At 31.2% G+C, this 27,534-nt stretch overlaps 2 protein-coding genes and 1 long non-coding RNA gene across 4 annotated transcripts; 2 read left to right on the top strand and 1 right to left on the bottom strand.

Annotated features, from left to right (window-relative positions):
- Window positions 1-1,216: 1,216 nt before the first annotated feature.
- Window positions 1,217-1,907, top strand: LOC114320331 (uncharacterized). The gene is made up of 2 exons (XR_003649799.2): window positions 1,217-1,439; window positions 1,548-1,907. It is a non-coding gene; the product is annotated as an uncharacterized LOC114320331 (long non-coding RNA).
- Window positions 1,908-14,304: 12,397 nt separating this feature from the next.
- LOC114258987 (putative calcium-binding protein CML16) lies at window positions 14,305-15,240 on the top strand. Its single transcript, XM_028198988.2, has one exon. The coding sequence runs from the start codon at window positions 14,408-14,410 to the stop codon at window positions 14,888-14,890; it is 483 nt and encodes a 160-aa protein (XP_028054789.1). The 5' UTR covers window positions 14,305-14,407; the 3' UTR covers window positions 14,891-15,240.
- A 1,041-nt stretch (window positions 15,241-16,281) lies between these two features.
- Window positions 16,282-26,098, bottom strand: LOC114258971 (protein serine/threonine kinase). Of its 2 annotated transcripts, XM_082892666.1 has the most exons (14): window positions 25,905-26,098; window positions 25,312-25,522; window positions 25,062-25,108; window positions 24,745-24,815; window positions 24,522-24,635; window positions 24,250-24,425; window positions 24,063-24,151; window positions 20,779-20,896; window positions 20,490-20,563; window positions 20,287-20,334; window positions 19,261-19,426; window positions 18,496-18,621; window positions 17,489-17,587; window positions 16,282-16,833 (listed from the first exon to the last, which is right to left on the bottom strand). In XM_082892666.1, exons 2-14 carry the CDS (start codon window positions 25,393-25,395, stop codon window positions 16,639-16,641), a joined length of 1,407 nt encoding a protein of 468 aa, XP_082748792.1. In that variant the 5' UTR covers window positions 25,396-25,522; window positions 25,905-26,098; the 3' UTR covers window positions 16,282-16,638. The 2 variants fall into 2 exon arrangements, with proteins under 2 accessions (XP_082748792.1, XP_082748793.1); XM_082892667.1 differs by lacking the exon at window positions 25,312-25,522 and having other exon boundaries at window positions 25,905-26,016.
- Window positions 26,099-27,534: the final 1,436 nt, after the last annotated feature.

A 27,534-nucleotide genomic window follows, 5' to 3' on the forward strand; every position in this document is an offset into this window, starting at 1 on the left:
TTTGGATAACAAACTTGATAAATTGAACATGTAACAATCATTGAATCATCCTAATTCTTTTCAATGATGATATACACAAAATATTTTACAAAATAAACAGTTCAAATTATTGATAAGAGATTCGCGATAAATCTCACAAACTCGAACAACACATTCTAATTCAATTCAACCCTTAATAAAAATCAACTCAACGTATGGGAGGATCACACTATTTTAAAAAATAAAAATCAAATTAAGGCGTGAGGTGAACTTTTCCCAAAACCATCACATAATTTTTACAAGAACCATTACTCGCCTCGCCATCATGCCATTGGAAGAAGGGGCACCTGTGGGAACATCTCTACCAACTAACGAACCATTTCAATAGTACGGGTGCTGTTGTGCCACGGTGTAGCTACACTGAACTTTAAAATTTTGTTAAAGAGTATATTTAAATTTTATATAAATTGTTTGAGTTTTTACAAATTAAATGTAATGAGTCTAGAAATAAAATATAGAGTTTTAAAAGCTTACTAATTAACTTTGGTGGAGTTTAAAAAAAAAAAAAAAGAGAGAGAAGAAGCAAACTTTATTTCGAATTTCTAGTCTTCTATAAATAAATTCAAAGTTTATTCGTATTAGAAACTTATCCCATATCATTTCTTTAAGGACTTTTCTTAAGTGTGTAACTTACACCTTACACTTACGCCTTTTTATTTGCTGTCCTGTTTTATGTTTACACCTTCCACTTACACCTTTTGTGTTAGTTGCATATGGTGTGCAACCTTAAGGGATTGCACACCATAACAGTACCCTTTCTTTAAACCACTTAAGTTAGATTCATATAATCTAGCTGCTACGCTATCTATGGCTAATTAGCATTATCGTACACTCTATTTTATTTGTCTTTGTGTCCCTTATTTTTTAATTTATTTGGTTGAGACTTATTTCACAACGCTTATCGTAACCAATTCATTTTAAATTGGATGCCTCAAATAATTTTAACTTTTAGTTCTCTCTCGACAATCAATTCTCTAACAACCATTGTTGTGTTTATTCTCATAAAATGTGAATATTTGCTTATTTTTGTTTAAATATAAATCTCCCAATATTTTGTTTTTATTTTTAATTTCATTAATTTGAATTATTTTTGTCAATATAATTAAAAATAAATATAATTTACAAGTATCATGTGAAAGCTAATGTTAGTACGTTTTGTAGAACTAAAAATAACATTGATGATGACTTCTTGTTGCTTCTCGCTATTATATATATATATATATATATATGTTACCATGTACATATGCAAGGATAGTATAACCATCCCTCCTCTCTCTCTAGTAAGATGGTGAACAACAGGGCTTTAGTTCTTATCACTTATTGTTGCTCCCTCTTCATTTGGTTCCTCTTCATTTCGAGTGCTATGGCTGCAAGACAATTACCCACTGTTTCTCAAACCGGTTTGCACTCTCTCTCTCTCTCTCTCTCTCTCTCTCTCTCATATTAGTACATATCCTAGTAGTTATGTTTACACATTCTCCTATTTTATTCTTGTATTATTGTTGCAGCAGCATTCCGTTTAAGCGCTTGTCCTATCGACCCCAATCCAAGTAGGCCACCTACAGCCCATGGCTGCAGAGCAAAATCTGAAACAAACCCCTAAAAAGAGAGAAGAGAAGAGAAGTGAAGTGAAGCAAGCCATGTTATATTACTTCTAAGGGACTTAGAGTGGACCTTAAATTTGCTATCCCTTACTTTTTTGTTCACTTTTTTTCTTTTTTCAGTTCTTATTATAAGGAAGAGTCACGGCATGGTTTCATATATGTCTATGTTGCCAAAATTATATTGCCCTTTGTGCTTTGTGTAACTGTGTTTGGATTCAATTTCAAGTCCCTATTTCATAATAAATAGAATTTATATTAATACAATGTATCTGTTTTTTTTTTATTTTTACTTTTTATTTTTTATTTTTTGTTTTTAAAATTTAAATTTTTTATTTTGGGTTAGATGAGTTTGTTTGGGGTTGACATTTAATAAGGGCACTTTACACTTGTGTCTATTTTTAAAACTCTGGGACTAATATGTCCAATCTTAAATCTTTTTAGGCCAAAATGATATTATTTACTCAAAAGGACATTTATCTGTTCAAATGTCACTTATCTGTTTAAATGTCTCACTATCTGTACATGCAGGCCCGACCCTAAGATTTTCGCGGCCTAAAGCCGATAATCAACTAATAAATTTCTAGGGCCCTTCACATTTGTTTTTTTCATTGAATAAAAAAAAATTGAAAGTAAAGGACAAAAGATTTATGTCAAAATCACAAAAAATACTTAACATTACATTATAACAATTAATAAGTATTGCTTGATCCTCGTTCTTCTTGTATTTTTAGAAGCAAATAAATCAATAATACTTGCATAATCTAGTTTTTTTGCAAAATTATTTTCAATTGATAACAATACTAATTATTTTAAATGGGTCTTTCAATTTTTTAATGGATCAATTTATTTTAAGTTAATTTGAGTATTCCTTAATTTTTTTTGGACTTAAAATATATTTAATATAATACATTAAACTATAATAGGAGAGACCCTTTTTTTGGGTCTATTTTTAATGGATAACAATGCTAATTTTTTTGAATGGGCATTTCAATTTTTTCATGGGTCAATTTATTTTAAGTTAGTTTGGGCATTCTTTTATTTTTTTGGACTTAAAACACACATAATATATTACACTAAACTATAATAGGAGGAGCTCTTTTTTTGGATTTATTTTGAGGGGTCTTAAGCCATGGCCTTGTGGGCCTGTGTACAAGGCTGGCCCTGTGTACACATGTCACTTATGTGTGTAACTTTTTATTCAAATGTCTAACTATCTATTCAGATGTCTCAACTTTTTAACTTTTAAGGGGATCAGTCCAAGCTCTAAACTTTGAAGTTCATAAGTTATTGTTGTGAGACAATAATACCCTCATATGTATTTAATATTAAAAATTTTAAATTCTCATAACTTCATAGGTACATGTTTGTTTTTAACAAAATTGAAATTTTTAATTGATCTTTCTGATATCAATATGAATCTGAAAAAACAAAACAAAACAATTAAATTTCACTATCTAGTTAGATTTCATTATTTAGTTAGACTTAAAAAAAATAAAAATAAAACTAGACAATGAAACCAAATGACTTTAGAAATTATGAAAAGATCTTACTAATGCCCCTAAGGCACAAATAAAAGACACAAAAATTGAAGGACACAAAATATTTTTTTATTAAATTTAATGTATTTTTATTGAAATCAACACATTTTTTAACATTTTCACATGTTTTTAAGATATTTTTTACACACTTTCCAATATTAAACAATGACTTGGGAGCCCTTGTTAGCATTTGTCATTATGAAAATAGTTTAGAACACTTTTTACATGTGATTAAGATGCACTGTACAAATCTTTAAAAAAAAATATAAAAATGCACAGTAAATTTTGTAAGAAAATTCTAAATGTATAGCTTGGGAGATAAGAAACCACAAAAGAAAATCGAGTAGAAAATAGCAAAAGCGAGGATCAAAGATCCTAAAATTATGTACAAAACACATAAAACAAAATAAAAAACATTTTTGAAAAATTCCTTAACCATGTAAAAGATAAAAATATGCAAAGAAAATACAAAGAAAATACAAAGAAAATAGTTAGTCTAACTATATGTTTAATTGTCCACTTTAATTATCATTTTCACGTTAACAAATTGTTGATTTAATCCTCCCACTGTAAATTCTAATTGTGTCAATTTTGAAATATGTGGTTGTATTGACCAATGAAATTTAAAAAACAATAAATTTATTAAAAGGGCATAATAACACAAACATTTATATTCAACCATTTGATGAGATCACTATTATTATTTTAAAAATTGCTCATTTAATCCTTAAGGTGAAGTCTAAAAATGAAAAATCATTAAGTTGTGTATATACTGGCCAATAGATTAAAAATATTTTAGTAAATCTCATTTTTAAGAATTTTATTCCATCTAACTTAAAATAATTTTGAGTATTCTATTATGTCTTATTTGATGTTATAAGGGCAAATAGCCCCAAGCCGCCCTCCCATGCGTATTTCCATTCCTGAAATCAAACCTGATCAAAACACTCCTCTTTCATTATTCTATACTAGTATATATATTACCCGTGTTATGCACATGTATAAATAAATAATCAAAAATTAGTTTTAAAATTAAATAATAATATAAAATTTATCTAAAATGTATAGTAAAAATGATTTATAATCAATTAAATTTTATTTCTTTTTATTAGAGTTACACATAAATGACTTGTATATTTATGCCAACGTGACATTCATCTAATTATTAAAATTTGTCTTGGTCTATGCAAACTTTTGAATAATTTTACCTATTTATTTTATAAATTAGTAAATAAATATCTATAAGTATTTTTTATAATAAAAATAAGAAATATGAACATATTTATGCATATCTATTAAAAAAATTGAACTTAGGTTAAAAAAATTATATATTTATGTTAACACTATGAAATAAATAATTACATATATTCATATATAAAAAAATATATATCTACGATAAAGCTGTCTTAAATTATATGTCATATTTTAGCTTTAATCTTATACTTGATCTAAAAAATTAACAGTTAATTTGTAAAAATATTTGATAATAATAAATTTAAACATTATGTATAAATTACATTATAGTTTATTGATTCATGGCTAGTATGAGTTAATTTAGAGATTTCAATATTAAATTAAATATTAAAAATGCGCGTAGAAAATTTAATTTGATTCAATTTTTTGCCAATTTAAAAGCTTTGAGACCCTTTTATCTAAAGACTAAGCCTCGAAAGAAGGCAAAACCGAGATAGAAAAATTAAATGAAATTGTAGGGAAGATACCTTTTCACGTAAAAAGGAAGCAATGAAAAATATGTTAAAGAGATCTTCCTAATTTATATAAAAGTAGTGAGACATGTTTATAGAGGTTTTTTAAGTAGGGAAAATTATTTATAAGTCCTATTAGGGAGACTTACGCTATATATGGTCTTACTAAAAAATTTATATTCCTATAAGTCCTGTGGGAAGTTTGTTGACATATTTACCCTCAATATTAGTTGTTAATATCATAAATAATAGTAAAACCATATATAGGAAATTGAATGGTACCATAAATCATATCTATATAAATGTAACGTAACGTGACACCTATATAAACGTAACGTGACACCTACATAAACATAACGTGACACTTACATAAACGTAACGTGACACCTATGATATATGGCAATATTCAATTTCCTATATAGGAAATTGAATGTTACCATAGATCATATCTACATAAACGTAGCGTAACGTAACGTGACACCTACATAAACATAACCTAACACCTATGTTCTATGGCAACATTCAATTTCCTATATAGGAAATTGAATGTTACCATAAATCATATTTATGTGAAGCGTAACGTGACACCAACATAAGCCAGCAACATTTTCACATTCAATTTTAAAAAATAAAAACTCATTAAGTTTGCGAAATGTAACGTGACACGTTACGTTACGTTTATGTAGATGTCACATTACGTTTATATAGGTGTCACGTTACGTTATGTTTATATAGGTGTCACGTTACGTTTATGTAAGTGTCACGTCACGTTACGTTTATATAAGATCTTGTGGAATACATTTCTATTTAAATAGGATTTGAGACTCTATAAAAAATTACACAGGACTTACCCCAGCATAAGTGTCTGAAAAAGAACTTATAAATAAGTCTCCCTTTTAAATAAGTAGGTTTTTTTATTTTAAGAAAAAAATTCCTTAAATCATAGATATATACTATAATTATCTTCTCGACTACACGTTTAAATTTTAAATTTTAAATCCCTAAATCATTTGTGTATATTAAATGTTACTAAAATTTTAAATTTTATAGTAACCAATGGATGCTTCTCTTTTTAAAAAAAAAAAAAAATTAGAAGTCAACAAATTTAGTTTTAGCCTTTAGAACTCTCACAATTGAGTTGAGAGTTTGAACCATAAAGAAATCCTATTAATGTTTAGTGCGTACGAAAATAATGAGGTTTAATATATACATTAAGCAGTAATGACTATGGTGAAAAAAAACAAACATTTTATGAAATTTTAATTATATGAATCATTTTATATTTTATGGTGAAGAATTTAAAATATTTTAATAGAAAATATTTTATGACTTAATCGTGTGATTTATTATTATTTTTAATTGGAAAACTCCTTCGTTTTTTAGTGTTGAGTGTGTGATTTATTAAAAAAATTTAAATTTGAAAACTTTTTTTTTTTTTTTTGGAGATACGAAAACTCCTTTTTTTTTAGTGTGATTTATTAATTTTTTTTTTTAATTGGAAAACTCCTTGTGTTGATTGTAAGGATTGAATGATTTTAGGAATAAAAAAAAAGCATTATTAGTTTAAAAAGAAAAGTGTTTGAGTGTGTGATTTAGTAATTATTTTTTTAAATTAAAAAATCAAGAAATTTAGACTGACCACCCAGAGCTCTTTTAACTCTTCTCACTAAAAAGCCCTTTTTGTTTATATAATAAATAGATTTCACGCAAAAAAATCTCTCCTTCCCAAAACCCTCACTATCGTCTCTTCCAAGCCCTAGGTTTAGTCGCCCTTTCCAAACACTAGGTTTCACATCACGCCGTCCACCAACCTATCGTCATTCCACTGCCGCTGTGTCATTGCTGGCGACTGGAATTGAAGGCCAAAGTGACAATTCATCGCTACAGAGTTTACATCGATTTGATCTCACAACATCCCACCATCCAACCATCATTCGTTTATTGCCGACCCACTGTCGTTTGGTCATTGTCGACGATTTGAAGACACAGCTCTGCGAAAGTTCACATCGGTCTATTGATATTTTTTCATAATAATACAAGAAAAATATATAAAATAAATTAAATAGAAATGACAAATTTTTTTTATTTTATTTAAAGAATGAAATACATAATAAAATACACAACTAAAAATATAGAACTAAATTAGATTACATTACTAATGGAACAAATTATTAACATGAATAACTAAAGATTAGAACTCATCTTTGTAAACTAAATTTTTGAAAAAATAAGAACAAATGATAAGAAAAGAAACAAACCGAAACCTACACTAGACAGTTTCTTTAAAACAGATTCACCGCCTCCCGATGGATGCTGGAGGTACGTCGGCATCTGTCTCCCAAGATACGACGGTCAAAACCAGCTAATGCAGAAGCACTTTTTGAATAGCTTCGGTCAACTTGACAATGGTTGCCCTCTCTCTAACAAGAACCAAAGAAAGGGCTAGCAAAACAAGATAGGAAACAAATTCTTTGGTAGAAAAAAATATCTCTAACTTTTTATTTTAAAACACCATCTCCATTTTCCAACAAAAACCTCTCCAAAAATTATCCTACCAAGTTAGAGAGGAAATGCCTCTATTTATACAAGTAGGGGAATCCCTAACCACAAAGGCTATACATCAATAGGGCCATCAAATTTCATTAACCAATGCCATCTTACAAAGGTTGAAAACTTATGGCCACTAATATGGTTATCAACTCCATCATCAAAATATTAAAGTTACAAAACCTTACGTTTCTCATGTGCTTATACAAATAAATATGTATATAATGATGTTTAAATAAACCAACTAGATGTGTCACAAAATGGATACTAATGTTAGGTCACAACCCGATCCAAGCCCAATCGTCAAACACATGTACAGGCTAAACTCAACACAACATAGTTTAGCCCATGCTCAAGATTAAGTCCAAGACCAAGACCAAGACCAAGACCAAATCCAGCACATGCACAAGTACAAGCCTAAGCCTAATTCAAACTAAGATTAAGTCCAAATCTAAGCCTAACTTTAATTGATACCCACTTTATAAGACAATTTTCATTCAGAACTCAATGGTTTTAGCCCATGATTTTATATTATAATCTTCTTACTTGAGAGAATACAAAACCACTCAAACTCACCTCAATCGGCGGTTGGGTTCCACTTTAATTTCGAATTAAAGTTGCCAAAAAACCATTATTTGCCAATAATTCCCCATATGAATAAAATTAGTCGAATACAGAAAAATGGACAACGCTTAACAATAAAGACTCAGAGAGAGAGCACAGAATAACCTTGCATCAGAAAAGATAGTTGTTGGCCTTGAATTTTTCGTAGTGAAAGCCTATCGGATTTACCGGCTAACCAGTGAACGTAATGTCTTGAACTGTTCCGTCGTTTTTGTAAACCAGAGTAATTTTCTCTACTATTGGCAAATTTCTCTGAATAAATTTAACTGGTATTATAAACACACTGCCCAAAGTATGTTTCAAAAAACACAATACACAAAGTAATTTTCTCTACTATTGACAAATTTCTCTGGATGAATTTAACTAGTCTTATAAATACACTGCCCAAAATATATTTCAAAAAACACAATACACAAAGTAATTTTCTCTGCTATTGGAAAATTTCTCTAAATGAATTTAACTGGTATTATATACACACTATCCAAAAGTACGTTTCAAAAAACACAATACACAAAGTAATTTTCTCTACTATTGAAAAATTTCTTGAAACGTACTTTTGGATAGTACCACAATGTCAATCTGATATTATCCAAATGTATCAGATTGACATTGTGATAAGTTTCATATCAGATTGACATTGTGGATAGTACCACAAGTGCATTGATTTAGAAATTACAAAAAAAAAAATTAGAAAAAATCAGAGAAAATTACTAAACACAACACACAACAGACATATTATTTTTGTAATAAGATCCATACCCATACAAATTTCTCTCTATTAACCAACATTGAAAAATATAACATAAATTCTTCTAATATTCTCAAATGTATTATTCAATCAATAAAATGTAATATAAATAATTAAAACAGATGGATATTCTCAACTATTTAATAAAGGTTCCTTGCATGTCATCTTATTATGGCGACAATACTCCAACATCGATTGCACTTTATCACCCTTTTAAACTCTCCAGTAAAAGCAATTATGTTCTTCTTCGGCCTCCCAGCTGGTCTTTTACTCAATGGAGGTAAAATCATAGCATCATCAATGCTATACATAGGTTTTTCAATAGTTAGAACTGGACTAATCAAAAACAAGTATGCTTGACGATACATATCAGCAAGAAAAAATGGTTCAACAAATGAATTCAAATTCTTTCCACTCCTAAAAATTGCAGTAACAACACATTGACATGGATACCCATTTATTTCCCATTTCCGACATGAACAAGTTTTCAACCCAAGATCAACCATAACCGAACGAAAATAATGCACTTCAAACACATTATCAGATGATAAACTCACATTTCATGTCCTCCCATCTATGAAAGCCTTCTCCAACACACTATCCATGCGAGGACAAAAAACTTTATTCCATTTACTAGAAAGTGGCCTCCTATCAGACCTTATATTCATGATTTGCAACCGTATCATATCCATTAAATTTGTTATTGGCAAGTGCCGAGCTTCTCGTATCCATAAATTGAATGACTCAACAACATTTAAATACACTTTTCCATAACGTTTTCCCTCGAAATATGCATCACTCCAATTTTTATATGGTAAACTTCTCAAGAAAACACTCACAATGTCTCATCTCTCACATTTTAATTCATTTAACTTTAAATGGAATGATGCCTTTGTTGGTGCATATGCACATTTTGAAAAATTGGACACGATCGTCTCCCCAACCAAATTTGCGTTTCCCAAATTTCTCTTTAGATGTTCAAGACAAAATGCATGATAGCAATTAGGGAAAAACCTTGCAATTCCTTCCACAATACCACAATGTCAATTTGATATGAAACTTATCACCCTCTTCGATCCCAATAATTGACACAAATGTCCAAGGAACTAACACTAATTGTCTTTATTCTCAGCGTCAGCAATGGCAAAAGCTAGAGGAAAAAATCCTACAAAACAAATAGGAACAAGCATATTAGATAGGGGTGAGCATGGTCCGGATTGGACCGGATTAGGATAAAACCAGGACCAATCCGTTATCTACGGTTCCTAAAAAATTGGAACCAATCCAATCCGTTTAAATCATGGAACCAATCCGAACCAATCCATTTAAATATGGATTGGATCGGTTTAGGACCACGGATTCACATAATTAAATAACAAAAATATATATATATAACACTTTAATTTTATAAAAATTTAAACATAGCGCTATGTTAGTTCCACAATAACAACATATTTTTCTATAATAGCGACATACTGTTCTAAAATTTAAATAACCATAAGAAAACTGGTTTCACTATAAGTATTTAAACCATTACAAATTAAAACTAAAAAACAACAAACAAAAGTAATAAAAGAATATATTATACGGTTTTAGGTTTGAGTTTAGATTTTATATAGAATTAAGAGAAGATACTATGGGGGAGGATGTATAATAAAAATATAGACTATTTATATACGGTCCGGATCGGTTCCAATCCGGAACCGTGGGGTTCAATCCGGAACCAATCCGTAGACTACGGATTTTTAATTATTCAATCCGAAACCGAACCGCGGATTCAAAAAACCAATCCAAACCTATCGGATTGGACTGGACTGGATCGGATTACGGATTTCACGGATTACTTGCTCAGCCCTAATATTAGATATACACATGCAGAGAAAATTCGCACAATAAACGACTAGGGAAAATTCACACAGTGCCAAAATTCAGAGAAAATTCACACATTGTCAAATCCAAAGAAAATTCACAAGTGGCCAAATCCAGAGAAATTTCATATAGTGGCAATCTCCAGAGAAAATTCACAGTGTTAGAGAAAATTCAGAAAACATAACCGCAAAAATAGAAAATTCGCTTAATTCCCACATCTATAGAAAATTCACATACTTAGAGAAAATTAGATATATTTACAATTACCTTCATTTCCATCTTTCCCTATCGCAACAAGCATAACTTCTTTGTATTGTCCTGTCAAAAAAGTTCCATCAAGGAACAACAATGGCCGACAATAGTTGAAACCAGCAATGCATGCATGAAAAGCCACAAACACTCTTTTGAAATGCTTGTTATCTTCAAAATCTAACTCAAAACAACTACCTGGATTGTTTTTCCATGCCTCATCAAAATACCACCGTAATTGATCGAATGATAAACAAGAATCGCCCATACGTACCACCTTTTGCTTTTTGAACCCCTAACCAACCACAGTTATAACTGATTGAGACCTCATACTTGTCTTTCATTTCTTTGATAACATCCACTGGACGAGTTAAAGGCTTTGCACTTACCTCTTCAAGTATCAGCCCAGAAACTAAGCTGGAAGTCATCCTACCATGATTCCTAGTACCAACCGCCACACCACACGTATGTTTATTGTTTAAAGTTCTTATGTAAATAACTTATTTGTTTTTTCAACTGAAGCATGTATACGCCACATATGTCCCCTTGATTCCTTTTTTTTTTTTTTGATCAGCAATGTTAGTTGTTAGATGTTATTTTAGCACCTATGGGAGAAAATCTCCCCACCCTTGGCAAAGCACCTAAGTACTTGCACTCCCTTAATTCAACTCCCCTAAGAGGAACTGAACCAATGACCTCCTTGGAATTAAGCCCTAAAAAAGGCATGGTGGCCAACTAGGCTAGGCCTAGTTGGTTATTCCCTTGATTCCTTATATGCACATTTTACTGTAACCCTCAACTTGTCATTTTGAACATACGTAAACTCAAAACCAACCTCAATAGCATACTTGCACAAAACAGTATGGAACTCAACCACGCTACCCTCAAACTTTTGTCCAACACTTCTAATATTATTTCGCCAACCAGCTGACAATAGCATCTTCTTTTAGTGAGAACAAAACTTAGAAAGTGAATTCCTTTCAATATCCACGAGCCTATCACATTCACCATGCACAACATCTACCCAATTAGACCACACTTTATCCTATTGATCAGAAGTACTACACCTAACAACGGAAACATCAACTATATCAACAGCACGTATACAAACAGCCCTCAACATATTCAGAAAATCAATATTATTTCAAACCATACAATTTGGATCGCCCACAATAGAATATGAAATACAGATCGTCTCAGGTTTCAAATTCTCCCATGTTTTACACAAAAATGCCAACTAATTCCTCAAAATTCAATTCGCATGAAACATTAATGACAATAGTATCATTCCCATATTTGCACAGCAACAATACTGCACTGTCCATCTAAACTGAAAGAAAAAACATGAAAAATAACTTGTTCAATATAAAAATACATAAAAAGCACAACACAAAAGTCCAAAGAAATTTATAATAACAAGCTTGTAATTTTCTCTGAACTCAAATAAAAGTTCAGAGAAATTTACGAACTTATATTCACTTTCAAGATAACAAAAACAAAAACACATTAACATCAAAAGACAAAAATGCTAACTATTAAACATAATCACAAACAAAAATCATAGAGAAGATCTGTTATGTTTACAAAGCATTCAATTAAGAAAATAAATAAATAAATAACAAGCTTATAATAACATGTGTATATGAAATTATAATTTTCTCTTTAATTTTCACTACACTACAAGTTTACAATTTTCTCCGTGATTTTCGTTGGATTATAATAACAAACCTATAATTTTCTCTGGACTACAAAGAAAAGTGCAAAAAAAACAGAGCACAAAACTTAGACAAGTGCAGAAAAATAGAGCCGATCTCCAAAAACAGAGAACAAAACTTATTATTGATAAGCATGTTGATGAAAAATAGAGAACGAAAAATGAACTCCAAAAATCAAAATCAACTCAATTGAGCTAGCCTCTTCCTAAAATTGATCAATAGCAGAAAATGAAAAATCAACTTCAAAAATAAAAAACAATTACACTAAGCTGGCCTCCCTCTCACATTGATCAAAACTGAAAACAAAAACCTAATTCAAAATACACTCGAAAAACTAATATGAAATCGGAATCCTTACATACAAATCAAAACAAAAATCGAAAACTTACCTGATTCAACTCTACTGGAAATCAAATAAAAAACAATCAACACGATTTCAACTCCTACACGATCAACACCTACAAAATTCCTAGAAAATCTTCACGAAAATCTGCATCATCAAGTTCTCCAAGAAAATCTCCATCGTCAAGTTCATCCCCACGTAATCTCCTACAAAATAGCAATATAATCTTCATTTGCCAAAATCCAAAACCATGTATATTATAAAGAAGGGTAAAATAAATACTTTACAACCTAAAATTACATTGAGGGACCTTATGCATCAAAAAGTATTATTGTGGATCTCTCCTCGTACCAAAAGTTGGGTAGGGGTCTTAGACCAATTTTCCCTTTAAGTTATATATAAGGGTGTAAATTTGGCTGGACCCGGCCTAGCCCAGTTCAACCCATGTCGGGCTTCAGGAGCTCTCGCCAAAATTCGAGCCGGGCCAGGCCGGCTCACTAGTTAGAAAATCAAGCCTAAGTCCAGACCCAGGCCCAGGGGGTATTCGGGCGTTGGGTGGGCCGAGTTTGGGCTGGCCTAAACATTTTTTTTTTGTTTTTTTAAATTTTTCTACTAAAATTTTATTATTTTCCACTAAAAAAAACACAAGGCCTTGAGTGGGCCTTAAGCTGACCAATGGACCGGGCCACAGGCCGGGCTAGGCGGGCCGGACGGGATCGAACCAGGCGTCAAAATTATGGCCCAGGTCCAAACAAGCCGGACCCACTCCAAGCTGCGGGCCATTTTATAATCCTAATTATATATAATATAATATTTTTATATCACGTGACTGTTAATATATCATTTGTTTATCTAATTTAGATATAAGTTAACTTTTAAAATAAATTTAAAAAAAATTAAACATGAGTGTTTAAAGTATAAAAAAAAAATAAAAAATAAAAAAAAAAACGAAAAAGGAAAAGTGATCATTATAATTCAACCATGATGGAATCTTTGGAAAACCATGCTTGGAAAAGGTGTACACAACCCCCCCCCCCCCCCCCCCCCCCCCCCCCCAAAAAAAAAAAAACATTACTCTATCTAATTTTGAAAAAACCTTATCCTCCAATTCAAAACTCAAGACTTTGACTAAAAATAGCCCTCGCATGAACAACCATAATGCCCATATACCCAAATTTATGCTTTAATTTTTTATTTTTTTATTTTTGGTTGTTGTACAGACAAAAAGCAGTGTTTTGACAAATCATTTTCCACAGTAGGACAACGCGCTTTCATTTTGCTTCTTGCTTTTTTTTTTGTTTGAATTTTCAAATCAAGAAAACCCCAACCCCACGTCTTTAACAAACCTATCAAACCATTCTTGTCCCCAAAAAAAATTCTTCTTCTTCTTCTTCTATCATCTTCTCCTCCTCCTCCTCCATTGACATGACTATGCTTCAATCCGATCAAGTCAAACAACTCAAAGACATTTTCAAGCGCTTCGACATGGACTCCGATGGAAGCCTAACACATCTTGAGCTCGCGGCACTCCTTCGTTCTATTGGACTCAAGCCCAATGGTGACCAACTCCATGTTCTATTGGCTAACATGGATTCAAATGGAAATGGGTCTATTGAGTTTGATGAATTGGTCAAAGCAATTTTACCCGATATGAGCGAGGAGGTTTTGATCAATCAAGAGCAACTCATGGAGGTTTTTAGATCGTTTGATCGTGATGGCAATGGATACATCACTGCAGCCGAGCTAGCTGGCCAAATGGCCAAGATGGGCCACCCTTTATCTTATCGTGAGTTGTCAGAGATGATGACTGAGGCCGATACCAATGGAGATGGTGTCATTAGTTTTAATGAGTTTGCAGGCATTTTAGGAAAATCAGCAGCTGATTTTCTTGGCCTCACCGTGTCCTAGCCGGTGTTTTTTGTGGTATATATGTTGTTAATGGTGTGCACATCATGTCTTTTTTCATTCACGATATCGTCATTATCATCGTCATCGTTGTTGTTGTTATGATTTCTGATTAAAATTTGATAGATGGTGGTCATGGGTGATTACTTGACTTTGAGATCTCATTGACATTTTCCTTTTGTTTTTTATATTTTCTTTTGTATTTTTAGTTTGTTTCTTGTGTTTTTGTGCTCATATAGGACCTCAAGTGCACATGATTGAAGGAGATGGAGAGTTGTACTAAAAGGGAAGTATATTGTAACAAGAAATTGTGATACCTCAACTCCTCTCAATAATAGAAATATTTATAAACACATCTTGTAGTTTATTAATCTCTTTATATTGTGGGTTTGGCTTATATCTTGGTTCTTGAAAATACAATTTCACCCATTTTCTTACAAAGCATTTGGATTTTAATGGAACTTGATACATTTTGATGCAAGTAGCATTGAAATGAGCATAGTTGCCTTTACCACATGATCTTTTGTTTTCAAAATCTCTATTCTTCTGTCTCTAATGCTTGCCTACCGCCGATGTGACAAAATTTCAAAACACAGGAATCTTAAAATACGATCGTGCGACTGAGATTGCATTGAGAAAATGATTTTGACGACAAACGATCCGTCACCATTTCTTTTTCTTTACATTTGCTTGAAAATTTTCCAGTGTGTTATTCATGCCCTATCTTCCAAATGCACCCAATTTTTCGGAGTTCTGAGAGACTGATTTCTTCTTCTCTTTGTGAAATATCAATCAACTTGAGACACACTTGATTTATCCCTCATTGGGCGTTTCATTTGTCAAATGTTTGTCTAAGATTTGGTGAATCACATTCATTCCAAAGTATTAATTAATCCTTTGTACAATGAACTGAAAATTAATGGAAGTAATATTTTATGTAACGAGTACATTATGATAGTATACAAATATCACAACAGAGCATACAAATATTAGATTTGTTTTAAATGTAATTACCAAATTTTTAATTATCAAGCTTAGTTTTTTAGAGGGTAATTATGAGGCTTAGACAACTATTTTGTGTAATAATTTTCTAGGAGGGGGCACATGTCCCCTCCTGCGTGTAGTATGTAGAGTTGTCTTCCACTTTGACTCATCTTGCATCATACCTGTATTTTAGAGAGAGAAGAAGAACAAGAAAAGAGGAGAGAGAGAACTTCAAGAAAAAAAATCTCCAAAACTTTTGAGGGAGTGAAAATAGCGTATGCCACCCAAGAAAAAGAAAAAAGAAGAAAGATTAACATGAATCATGCATTATCATGTAGATTTGGACAAAACTTGACCCTAGCTAAGTAGCTCATGCATGCACATATAGAGACCACCAAGAAATCGTAAGATAAAAAAAGGTCCTTTTTTTATTTATCAAAATTATCAATTATTAGATAATTACTAGTCGAGTCCGGTTCAAAATTAGACAGATCTTAAGGTAAAAAAATATTCAAACTGTGCTCCAATAGGAGTATCAACATAATATATAATACATAAGACAAAATCATATCTTTGCAGCCTAACAAACCCTTCTCTATATTGAATCACAAGCTTCTGTATCAGTTTCATCCACACATTATCTAATAAAAATGAACCAGAAATCCTAGTAGGTTTTCCAGCTTTCTTGTCCTGTTTCTTTGACCTCTCCAAAAAATGAACATTAGCTTCTTCGTCTTGCATTTTTCTTGATGATTTTTTTAAACATCTCACCAGTTGCTCAATTGCTTCTGGATTTTGGAATTATGACCAGACCGACCACCCTTGTCCTTGTATGAATTTCTTGAGGCAAAAGTCCTCCGTCCACCATGGGCTGCAGCTATGGCTCGCCGTCTCTGTTTGTTTAGCTGCTTTGTCAAGTCTGGATTATCTTCCTGTTCAATTTCTTCCTCTTCCTCTTCCTCCTGGAAAAGAACAATATACATATTTAAAAAGGAAATCTAAATAATAGTTCTGGAGAAACAAAGAACCAGATATCAAATGTTCAACAGTGAAATGACAAACATAAACAGATCTGACACACTTAGATCTTCCCCAGCCAGATAGTTAGCTTACTGACAGTTATAATGGGGATTGCATCCCACAGATGGTGTGATGGTTCGAACTTCAAAAACATTAGTAAGTGGTTGGTTAGTGATGTGCAAGAAAGAAATCACAATACAACAAATTGGCATTTATATCTCCCCCAGCCAGATAGATAGTTTACTGACTACTATAGTGAGGATTGCATATCATAGATGGTGTGATGGTTCAAACTTCATGTGTGCAAGAAAGAAATCACAACACAACAAATAGAGTCTTTTGACATTTAAATCTTCCGATGCCAGATAGCGAGTTTTCTGACTATCTAGCATGGAGTGCATTTCAGAAATGGTTCAAACCTCAATAGAAATCAAAGCCCACATAGTAGGCGGTTGGTTAATGATGTGCAAGAAAGAAATCACGACACAACAAATTGACATTTACATCTTCTGCAGCCAGATAGCAAGCTTTCTGAAAAAGAAAGATATAGATAGCACAGTACACTAGCAAAAATATTATTAATGCCAGCAAATGTACCTTGCCACTAGCATTCTGAGTCTCAGTTTCAGTACTCGGCTCTGCCTCAGCAAACTGTTGATTCTTCTCTGACTCACCTTTTTCATCACAATTCCCAATCTGCTCATGTAGAAGTCCATTAAAAATGGAATATATCATGCTCAATGCAATGAAGAGATAGATACATAATCATGTATGACTATTTTAGGTTTAGGTTAAAAGATAATGAAGTTGAAATTTAGACAAGTCCTTGTGCAAGTCGTCAAATGCAAGAACAGAAGCATAAACTCTGAACAAATCTAACCAAAAACACAAACAAATTGACAAATTAAACCAACATCTATCCAGTGCTTTTTTCCTCACAGCTGTAGTGCAATCCAAGCCATTCCGGTTGATGTGGCTGTGTGTGACTAGAAGAGATAACAAGATACTTCTTTTATGTAATGTGAACAATAAATAAATAACATTTCATGAAAAACGCAGAAGAGGAAGGCTTAACATAAAAATGTGAAGATTCCATGCAACACCTCTCACTCTCATGACTCATACCTGCAAGGATAAGAAAAGTTCTTGGAAACAGAAAAGTGACATCCAATGTTCGCATGTAAACCCATTTACCTTTTTGTTTATCTTTTAACAAGACCCATGCATCAGTCGCAGAAAAACAGATCCAGATTCCAAGAATAAAAGGTGGAATTTAAGAATTGGACTTCATTAGTTTCAAAAACAAAAACTGAAACAGCAAGAGCTTGAATCTGAAAATTGCAGTTCAAGGCTCGTGGCAATCCATTCGTTTCACCAAATTCACTTTCTTCCCACCAATTCAGGACCCATTTCAAAGTCAGGTTAAATAAAATGAGACCACTAGCTTAACATGCTCATCCCATGCTAACAAATAAAAGAAACATGCACTAGATTTTTTATTACTCTGAGTCATTTACTGGAAAAAGAAAAATAAATAGTTGACATTTGATGAAACACAACAGTAACAGGACAGCCAGTCAGAACGATAATTGTTAAAAACCTACCTGCTCCACCAAGTGCAAAGAATCAAGATGCCTGATGTCGGCGTCATTTGTTGCATCAAAAGTATGTCCTTCCTCTGCAGTTCCTTCATCATCAGAACCCAAGTCCTCAAGATCTCCTTCAATGAACTGCAAAAAATAGCAAAAGCAGAAGCTTTATTAGAACATAGAATACAATAAATGTATCTGATTTCACAACTATATGTTTTAAGAAGAGAGGAGAAAAAATCTTGCCAAACTCAAAGAAATTTAATCCTTAAGAACAGCAACTAGTGTTACTGCATGGGTCGACATGGAACAAGCAAAAGAGTCATTAAAAATCTTTTGAATGACATAAAGCGTAGGGCAGATGCACCCTCCAAACTGATTAACATAAACCAGAAGGGCACCATGGCATGTCTGTTGCGGTGGTTACAACACCGCTACAAGTGATGAGACCAAATAGCAGAAGAGGCAGACTAAAAACTACAAAGAAATGCTTCAAGGTCGAGGAGGTTTCAGGGTAGAGAAAGCAAGAAAAATCACATGAAACTTTTTCGTGTTCTTTGTTTTTTTTTTTTTGAAACCATGAAACTATTATTTGATTAACACACGCCAATAGAATAAGGCAAATTTTTGATAATACTATAATAATGCCATTCACTCTCGTATGCATTGTACAATGAGAACAAACAAGATAAAAATTAAAGATTTTCTCCTTCTGTTCTATATTAAGGGACAAAATATCTAGCCTCCACAGAATGAAGTAAAGACATCAACTCATCATACCTTTTCAATGTCATCCTGATCCTTTCTAGTAAACCCACTGGCAGCAAGTTCCTTGTCGAGGGAATCAGTAACTTTCGTTATTGATGAAAAGCAAGGCCTAATTTCATCTGAATCCACATCTGAACCATCAGATTCTGCAGTCTGTTCTTCAACAGACAGGTTGAACCTGAAGAAACGGCAAAAAATAGAAGTATGAACATACATCAAGCTATGATATTGGTTTGTACATGTGAATACTAATAGACATGAGTTTAATCATCAAAACCTCTTAGTTTGTAAACATGGAATCCAACTACTTTGCTAGTCAAACTCTCTTAGTTTCTAATTATGGAATCCAACTAGTATTTAGAGTTATAATTATATCAAGTCTATATATAGCAATTTAACTCATTGGATTAGAGAGCAATTTAGTGAATTATTTAAAAGCGGCCAAAGCTCTCTTGCGATTGTATGATGAGATTCCAATGGAACATTTAACCCTTGGGCATAGAGAGATTATGGGACATAGAGAAAGAAACCCTACTTAGTTTAGGGAAACTAATTTCTTCTTGTCCTTGCCCATCTTTTGGAATCGGAGTTAGTGGGCTAACTATGAATTACAAATTTGTCAGGAGCAGTAAATAGAAGGCAACTTCAATCTAGTCAAACATTCAACAAGGAGGGAGAGAAGAACCTTTAACAACAGAAGAATCAAAAGGAGAGGAGGAGACCAACCTTCAACAATTTATATGGGCTTAGACAAAATGTAGACTTTTTCCGAAAACACTTCTACTTTGTAAATACCAATTAGACTTCTAAAGAACCATAAAAAGAAAAATGATAAACAATGCATCAATAATTATATGAAAATACTATTCAATAAAATAGATAATTAACTATGATCAACATGCTATTAATGGTTGCACAAAAACCAAGACCTTCATCACCCAGAATATCATAAGCTCAATCTCAGAGACGTTACGATGCTAATTTTCAGGTTATTCTCAAGGATTCAAATCAAAAGCCTAAGAAAAATTAACCACTGACCTCCTCCTGAAAAACTTGAAGATGCATTCAACATCACGGTCAAAGTACCTAAAAAATGGAACTTATCAATAAAGTAAATATGATAACTGATAACTGGTTCAGATATTGAATTGAAGCAGAAATTTTCAGGATAAAATTCATGACTAGAATTAGATGTGTAAGATTAAAGATTGACAAAGCATCACACGGGAAATACTTCATACATCTGTGCATTACGATGAGATACTGATACCATTTGCGGAAAATCAATCATTGTGACCTTCTCATCATCATCAATCTAGAACAAAAGAAATCAAAAAATAAATGAAAAAGAGTACACAGAAAAATATGCAGTGAAAGTCCAACAATTGCAATGAGCAAAGAAAGCTCTATAACTATATCAAAGAAAAACTTAAATAATGACCCCCAAAAATTAAATTAAATTAAAAATTACAAAATCATAGACTTCAAATTGATACATAAGATGCGTCGAAATGAAAAATGATGGCATACCATAATGTTGAATTCATTGAAGTCACAGTGAATGAGGCCATGCTCTGCCAGTCGAACAACAAGACCAACGATTGTTTCAAAAACTGTGTCTGGATTTTGCAATTGCTTCACCTGCACACTACATTGAATGCAATTTGATTGATACCATGAAAATTGTTACTCATCGAAGCTGCTTATTCGTCGAACAACAGACAAGTGTTATGGTTCATATAAAAAAGTTGAGGGTCAAACTTCACCTAACGTAAACAAACATAGAAAAAACAGGTCTCTTGTAGTCAATCTACTGTCATTACTCATTTTCAGATTAGCAGTAGCAACATTTCTCCAAATTTCTAGAGAAAGACTCAATTCAACAGATCTGCAAATTTCTAGAGAAAAGGCTCAATTTAATGACCTCTCCATGAACTTTTATATCAACATTTCACTTTTCTTTTTCAAAGGTAACACAAAGAGACTACGAAAATTTTCCTAAGAAGCCTATTTTACACCAAATTTGATCTTCAGTCTTCTTCACTGTGCGTATGACCACGCAAGAGAGAGAGAGATTGAAAAGTTGGGTAAAGTAGCATGATCAAAGAATGTTGGCTAATTCTCACCCCTTGTTGACTATCAAAAAACAACCCTACATTATTATTGGGTATTAGACTTTAATTGGCTCTTCTAGATAACTAGTTTCTAGGCCAGGACATAATAAAAAGTTGAAAATTAAACAGTATGGTATTGAATTAAGAAGTACGCAATGAGAGTTCAGACTGTCTTGAAATCTTATCAAATTTTGTGGTAGCAAACACATAATTTACCAGAATTGCAATAAATTTCCCAAACTTGCTCAGCACAACTTGCTGCTATATTTTTGAGTCATTTGGTTTCCTGAACACCACAATCTAAATCCTAGACCCTTTTTTCATAGAGCCCTAGACCAAAATTCCTTCTTTGGAAAGGAATAGGGAATTCTTGTCACACAATAATACTCCATAAAAGGAAATATATCAAATTAGGAATTTGAGACATTTATCAATAAAGACACATCTCCCAAACTAGCGCAACATAGTTCCTACAAATGTAAATCTCAAAACCTACATTAGTGGGTTAACTCTTGAACTTTTATACAATACAGGATTATTTTAGAACTTAGCTCACAAACATCAATGATAAAATTAGTAGTTTTTAATTGGCTCTTATTTATAACCACACTCCAGTATTGATGTTAAAAGTATGCAAAGAGTTTGAACCTTTTTTTATTGGATCTTGTTGAATTTAGTGGTGGCAAAGACACAATTTTAACCATAGTTATCAGTAAATCTCCCAAACTTGCTCAGCATCAGCTCTATAGTGCTAATCTTGAACTCTGCCATCTTCGTAGTTAACACTCCAAGCCATCATCTCTAATAGAATTAAGAAACATTTGTATTTGTTTACCCACATTAATTTATTAACCTAAAAGTAAAATGTGGGTAGAGCTAGAAAAGTGAGGCAAGGGATTGCTAGTAGTACTTAAAATTCTACCAAAAAAATTCTGACTGTTTAAAAAATATAGGCTCCGTTTTGTAAGCCTCTCAAAATATAATTCTATTGATTGATTTGAGTGTGTTGTTTGTTTGGAGCTTTCAAATCATAATTCTACACCCATTTCTCAAAACTCAATTCAAAACATAATCATTACTTTTCAAAACTTATAACCAATTACCCAACACATAATTCAAAACTCAATTCAAATCAATATTTTAATTTTTTAAATATTTTAAATATTTAAATATTTTAAAAATATTTTAATTGTGTTAAGATTTTAAATATTTTAATATTTAAATATGTTAAGATTTTTTTAATTTTTAATTTTTTGAATATTTTTAAATATTTTAATTTCAAAATATTACGGATTTAATTTTTTAAATTTTAAAATATTTTATAAAAATAAATTCAAACTCTATTTTACAAAAATATTTTTAAATATTTTAATTTTTTTGGTTATGTATTTGGTTACGATTTGAGTATAGATTTGTGAAAGTAATATGGAGTTTTGAGTTATGTGTTTGGTTATGAATTTTAAAAATAATTTCTTAATTGAGTTTTGTTTTATGTGTTTGGTTACGATTTGAGTGTAGAGTTATTTTTAAATTTAAAATATTAACATTTTAAATTATTTAAATTTTTTGAATATTTAAATTATTTAAAGTTTTACAATTTAAATTTTTTGAATATTTATTTTAATTTTTTACTTATTAAATTTTTTAGATTATTTAAATTATTTAAATTTTTATGATTTAAATTTTTTGAATATTTATTTTGAAAAAAAATTATTTCCTTTGTAGTATTTTCAATTAAAAAATTGATTAATGTTATTTTCTGTTAATAATAATTTTTTTTAATTGAATTTTAAAAAGAGTTTGATTATGAGTATTGATTAGAATTTTCAATAGTGTGAAAGTAGTGTGTTTTGTTATGAGTTATAATAATTTGAATTAAGTTTTGAAAACTATTTCCAAAACTCATAACCAAACAAATTTTCTTACTTCACATGTTAAATCAAACTTTCAAAACTCAATTCCATACTCAATTCAACACTCTATTCAAAAATCATAACCAAACAAATTTTCTACACTCAAATCATAATTCCACAACTCACAAACTCAAAATACAACTTATACTCTCAAATCATATTTACAAAACTCTACCAAACGCAACCATATATTTTCAATATCATTTTCAGAAATTTACAATTATCTTTCCTTGGTGTTCCCTCCAATTTTAGTATATGGACTGCATTTGCAGTAATTTCAAGAGTAGAGTTTGCCCCTATGAAGTTGGTTTGAATACTTTTTATTATCATTTGGTCTTATGGTATAGAGATTTCTTCCTCATCTCTCATATGTTAGCCTCCTTTCAAACATGGCTGCTATAATAGAAGCCTCATGGAAGCATTCTTTTTAGAAAATTGCTCTCTCCCACAGCCAACAACAAACATAAAGAAAATTGCTCTCTCTCAATTTGCAACAACAATCAATTATGTTTACCTCGTATATGACCTACAAATAATAACTGACTGCCTATGCCTTTGCCAAATTGGCAATAGTCTTCCAATCATTTGGGTGTTTGTCACGCTTTAACAATTAAAAATAAAACATAAGAATTCTCCAACCATAACATAACCAAACAATGGGCTTTAGATAAAACCTAGAAACAAAAAATAAATGGTAAGAAATATTTTCCATAGAATTTTAGAAAAGCATGACAAGCAAGATGTATTAATATATATGGTATGAAGGCACTTGAAAGAGAACTCTTACAGTGGATAACCTTGGACAAGTGACATAACCACGCAATGCCGATTACAGTCCACAGCATTTGGAACAGGGAAACCATGTTCCTCCAAAGCCTGCCCAAGCAACACATAAGTCTCAAACTGATGCTGCCTAACAATACACTCGCTTAACATAAAGTAATCAAAAAGGCAGATGATGACTATGAAAGAACCTTCATAAAAGCAAACTCCTTGAGAGCAGCAAGACGGGATAAATAGAGCCAGTTATAACTACTCCGATGCCTCAAGTAATCACGCTTAGATTTGACAGCTCTAAAGGAAATTCTACCCAGCCTATGCAGCTTGATTGCAAGAACTTTACCATCTTCCGTGGCAACCTCAAATATATCTTAAAAACAATAAATGTTGGAATCATTGTGTAACATTAACATGTGAATTTATAGAATAGAAAAATAATACAAATGAAAAATAATTTCTATATTACCAGACTCTTTCCCAACGCCAATTTGACGACCAACAGCAGAAAAAACTCCACGGTTAACCATTGTCTTAATTGCAAGAAAATCATAACCAAGGTAGGTGAGCCGGAACCCATCATCTAGATAACAGAAAATTTTTAAAAAATGATAATCAGGTGGATGTGCAAGGTCTTGAGATATTACTATTTTAAAACAGTACATATGGGCAATGGCCACACAATTACTCACATTTGGAAGCATCATGGTGTAATAGCTTATGCTTGAGCAAGTTCTTCATCACCTTGTAACTGCCTCCATGCCTGTATAGACATATACACACACACACAAAGACAAGTTCATATGGAACACAGTTTTTAAAATAGGAAATGTGAAACGAAAAATAAAATAAAAATATAACAAGAAATGAAATAGAAAAGATAAGTCATCGATTCAGCTAATCACTGGGCATGCTTGAATATATATATATATATATAGCAATTTATATTCGAAAGAATTAAATCAACAATAATAGATACAGATACAGAGTAAAAGAAAGAGAAGCATACCTGAGACCAGCAATGCGGTCAATGAGCTCCGAAGGTACGATTTCATGCTGAAAGTAAAACACGGAGATGAAGAATCAGACACTCTTGGCCCCACATATGATCCCGGTCACAAATGATTTCTTTCTACTATTTCAAAATAAATAATGGAATGTAAACATATCCACATTGAAATATAAATAAGGTGAAGAATTAAAATGGTTGGAAATTGAAAACAAGTAATTAATTACAAGAAAAAGAGCGAATGACAGACATTTCTCATGCCCATCTCGACAGCAGTGAGAACCCTGAAATCATCTTTGGATAGATACCGCAGAACATTGACATCCAGCTTCATGGTCAATGTTCGAAAAGCCGGCCAAAATTTCAAGTGAATTCAAAATTTTGCAGCCAAAACACAGACAAAGACAAATAAGAGCCAGTACTAGCCAAATTGAATGTCCTGGAGCCTAACTCTGAATTACCTATATCGTGCAAACAGAATTCTGACTTTAGCACTACAACAATCGAATATCAGAAGTAAAAATCTGAAGGGAAAAAGAAAACTGCAAATTCAATAAAAAGAATAAATATTGGCTACAATACAATCAAAGACATGGATCAACAACTCACTCCAAACCCTAACCTAACAATTATTAGAAATCAAAAACTCCGATTGAACTAAATCTGATCAAATGAGAAACATCCTTCAAAACATTAATGCACAAATTAAAGTTCAATATAAAAAAAAATAAAAAAAAAAATCTAACAAGAACGATATAAAAAGCTAGTTTTTTATGCGTCGCATTCAAAAAATCAACTAAACAGCACCAAAATCTAATGAGAAGATAGAGAGAGAAAGCCAACCGATTAACGAGAAATTGATGCCCTGTAGGTTGTGAATGGATGAAACCCTGTAGTAGCTGAGGGTGAACGACTGGACTAGGGTTTTGGAGGAATGCTCTGAAACCCTAAAAGAACGTTAAAAGGAACGGATCACCGAGTCACCGGTTCAACGTCGAGTTTGTGATGTATTTATGACATCATAAACATATCAATAATTATAAAACCAAATATATATATATATATATATATAGGTCTCGTTTGCGAAGTTGGTTATTTTAATTTTTTAATTATTTTAATCTAATTAAAAAAAATTATGTTTAAAAAGTTAATTTGATGTTTTTTATAATTAATTTAATAATTGTAAGAAAAAAAATAAAATAATTATAATTTAAATATAATATTTTATTTTATTAAATATTTTAATCTATTTTATTTTTTTATTATTATTTTAACCTCCAATCTAATTTTCCAAACAACTCGTGCGATAGAGATACGAAGGTTGATTTTAGTGATTTTTTGTTTTTTTTTTTTTTTTTGAACTTTTTTTTCTATAAACTTTATAAAAGCTGATATGTGTTTGTGAAGTGGAGTGACTTTTTACTCTTTTGGTGAGTGAAAAAGTTGCGTGCTTTTTATTTTATTTTTTATTTTTTAATTGATGGCAAACAAGATTTTAACTTTTGGAGTTTTATTTATTTTGAAAAATAATTGAGAGAACTAAAAGTGGTACTTTAATAGCACTTCTAATGATGTCTTATTTTTTGTTTTTGACATTTTCAATATATTAGTGCTATTAGTGGTCTTTTTTTTTAGTAATATGAATCATTGTTGATTTATTTTTTAGTGAGTTTTGATTTTTTTGACTTTATTTTTTATCTTTATGAGAGGACTTGATTTTGAATTTTCAAATTCAGTAGAGTTTTTTAATTTTTTTTTTGTTGTATTTTTGTAAAATATAATCAATTTTTTGTACTTTTAAAATGTACTTACAAATATCCCACTCTAAAAAAAATTTGTACATAAAAATAAAATTTTTAAAATTACTGAATACAAAAAAAAAATATTAAAATTTAGTATATCTTTGTATATTTTTTATTTATTTAAAAAAATAGATTTTTTCATAAATATTTTATTTTTAGATGCATTATGTGCTTCTAAAAAATATTTTTTAAAAAATAACTAAATTATTAAAAAAGTTCATTAAAAACCACAAAACACAGAAAATAAAAAATAACTCAAAAATTATATTTGAAAACTCAAAACCAAACAAATGTGATTTAGTTATATGAAAAAGTGAATAATTGATGTGCATAACTTGTTTTTTCAATGACCTTTTTTTTTTGTTGTTGTTGACTTTTTAAAGGTTTTTTTTTTTTTTTTGTTGGCTTCTTGACTTTTTTCCAAAAAGCTAATTCCAAATATGTCAAAAACGAATAAATCACTCACTCCAAACAAAACTTTTAAAAAAATTAATGATATATTACACTCACAAGGTTAAGCTAAAAAAATAAATCTCTATGGGATTAATACCAACGCGCAAAGTTTATTTTTTATTTAAATTTGATTTGTTTATATTTTAAAATGACAATTTTACTCTCATGCAATTTTGTCTTTTTTTTTTTTCTTTTTGGTTGTAAATTGTTGTCCCTTT

This window comes from Camellia sinensis, chromosome 10 (genome assembly GCF_055761805.1).
Source record: "Camellia sinensis isolate YWXY chromosome 10, ASM5576180v1, whole genome shotgun sequence".
Classification (NCBI taxonomy): Eukaryota; Viridiplantae; Streptophyta; class Magnoliopsida; order Ericales; family Theaceae; genus Camellia; species Camellia sinensis.

Excerpts from the sequence above, each read along its gene's own strand:
- LOC114258971 (XM_082892666.1), bottom strand. The coding sequence starts at position 25,395 with ATGAAGCTGGATGTCAATGTTCTGCGGTATCTATCCAAAGATGATTTC. Across the intron at positions 24,816-25,061 it reads GACCGCATTGCTGGTCTCAG|GCATGGAGGCAGTTACAAGG; the intron begins GTATGCTTCTCT and ends ATGTCTATACAG. Across the intron at positions 24,152-24,249 it reads AGGAGTTTGCTTTTATGAAG|GCTTTGGAGGAACATGGTTT; the intron begins GTTCTTTCATAG and ends TTGCTTGGGCAG.
- LOC114258987 (XM_028198988.2), top strand. The coding sequence starts at position 14,408 with ATGACTATGCTTCAATCCGATCAAGTCAAACAACTCAAAGACATTTTC.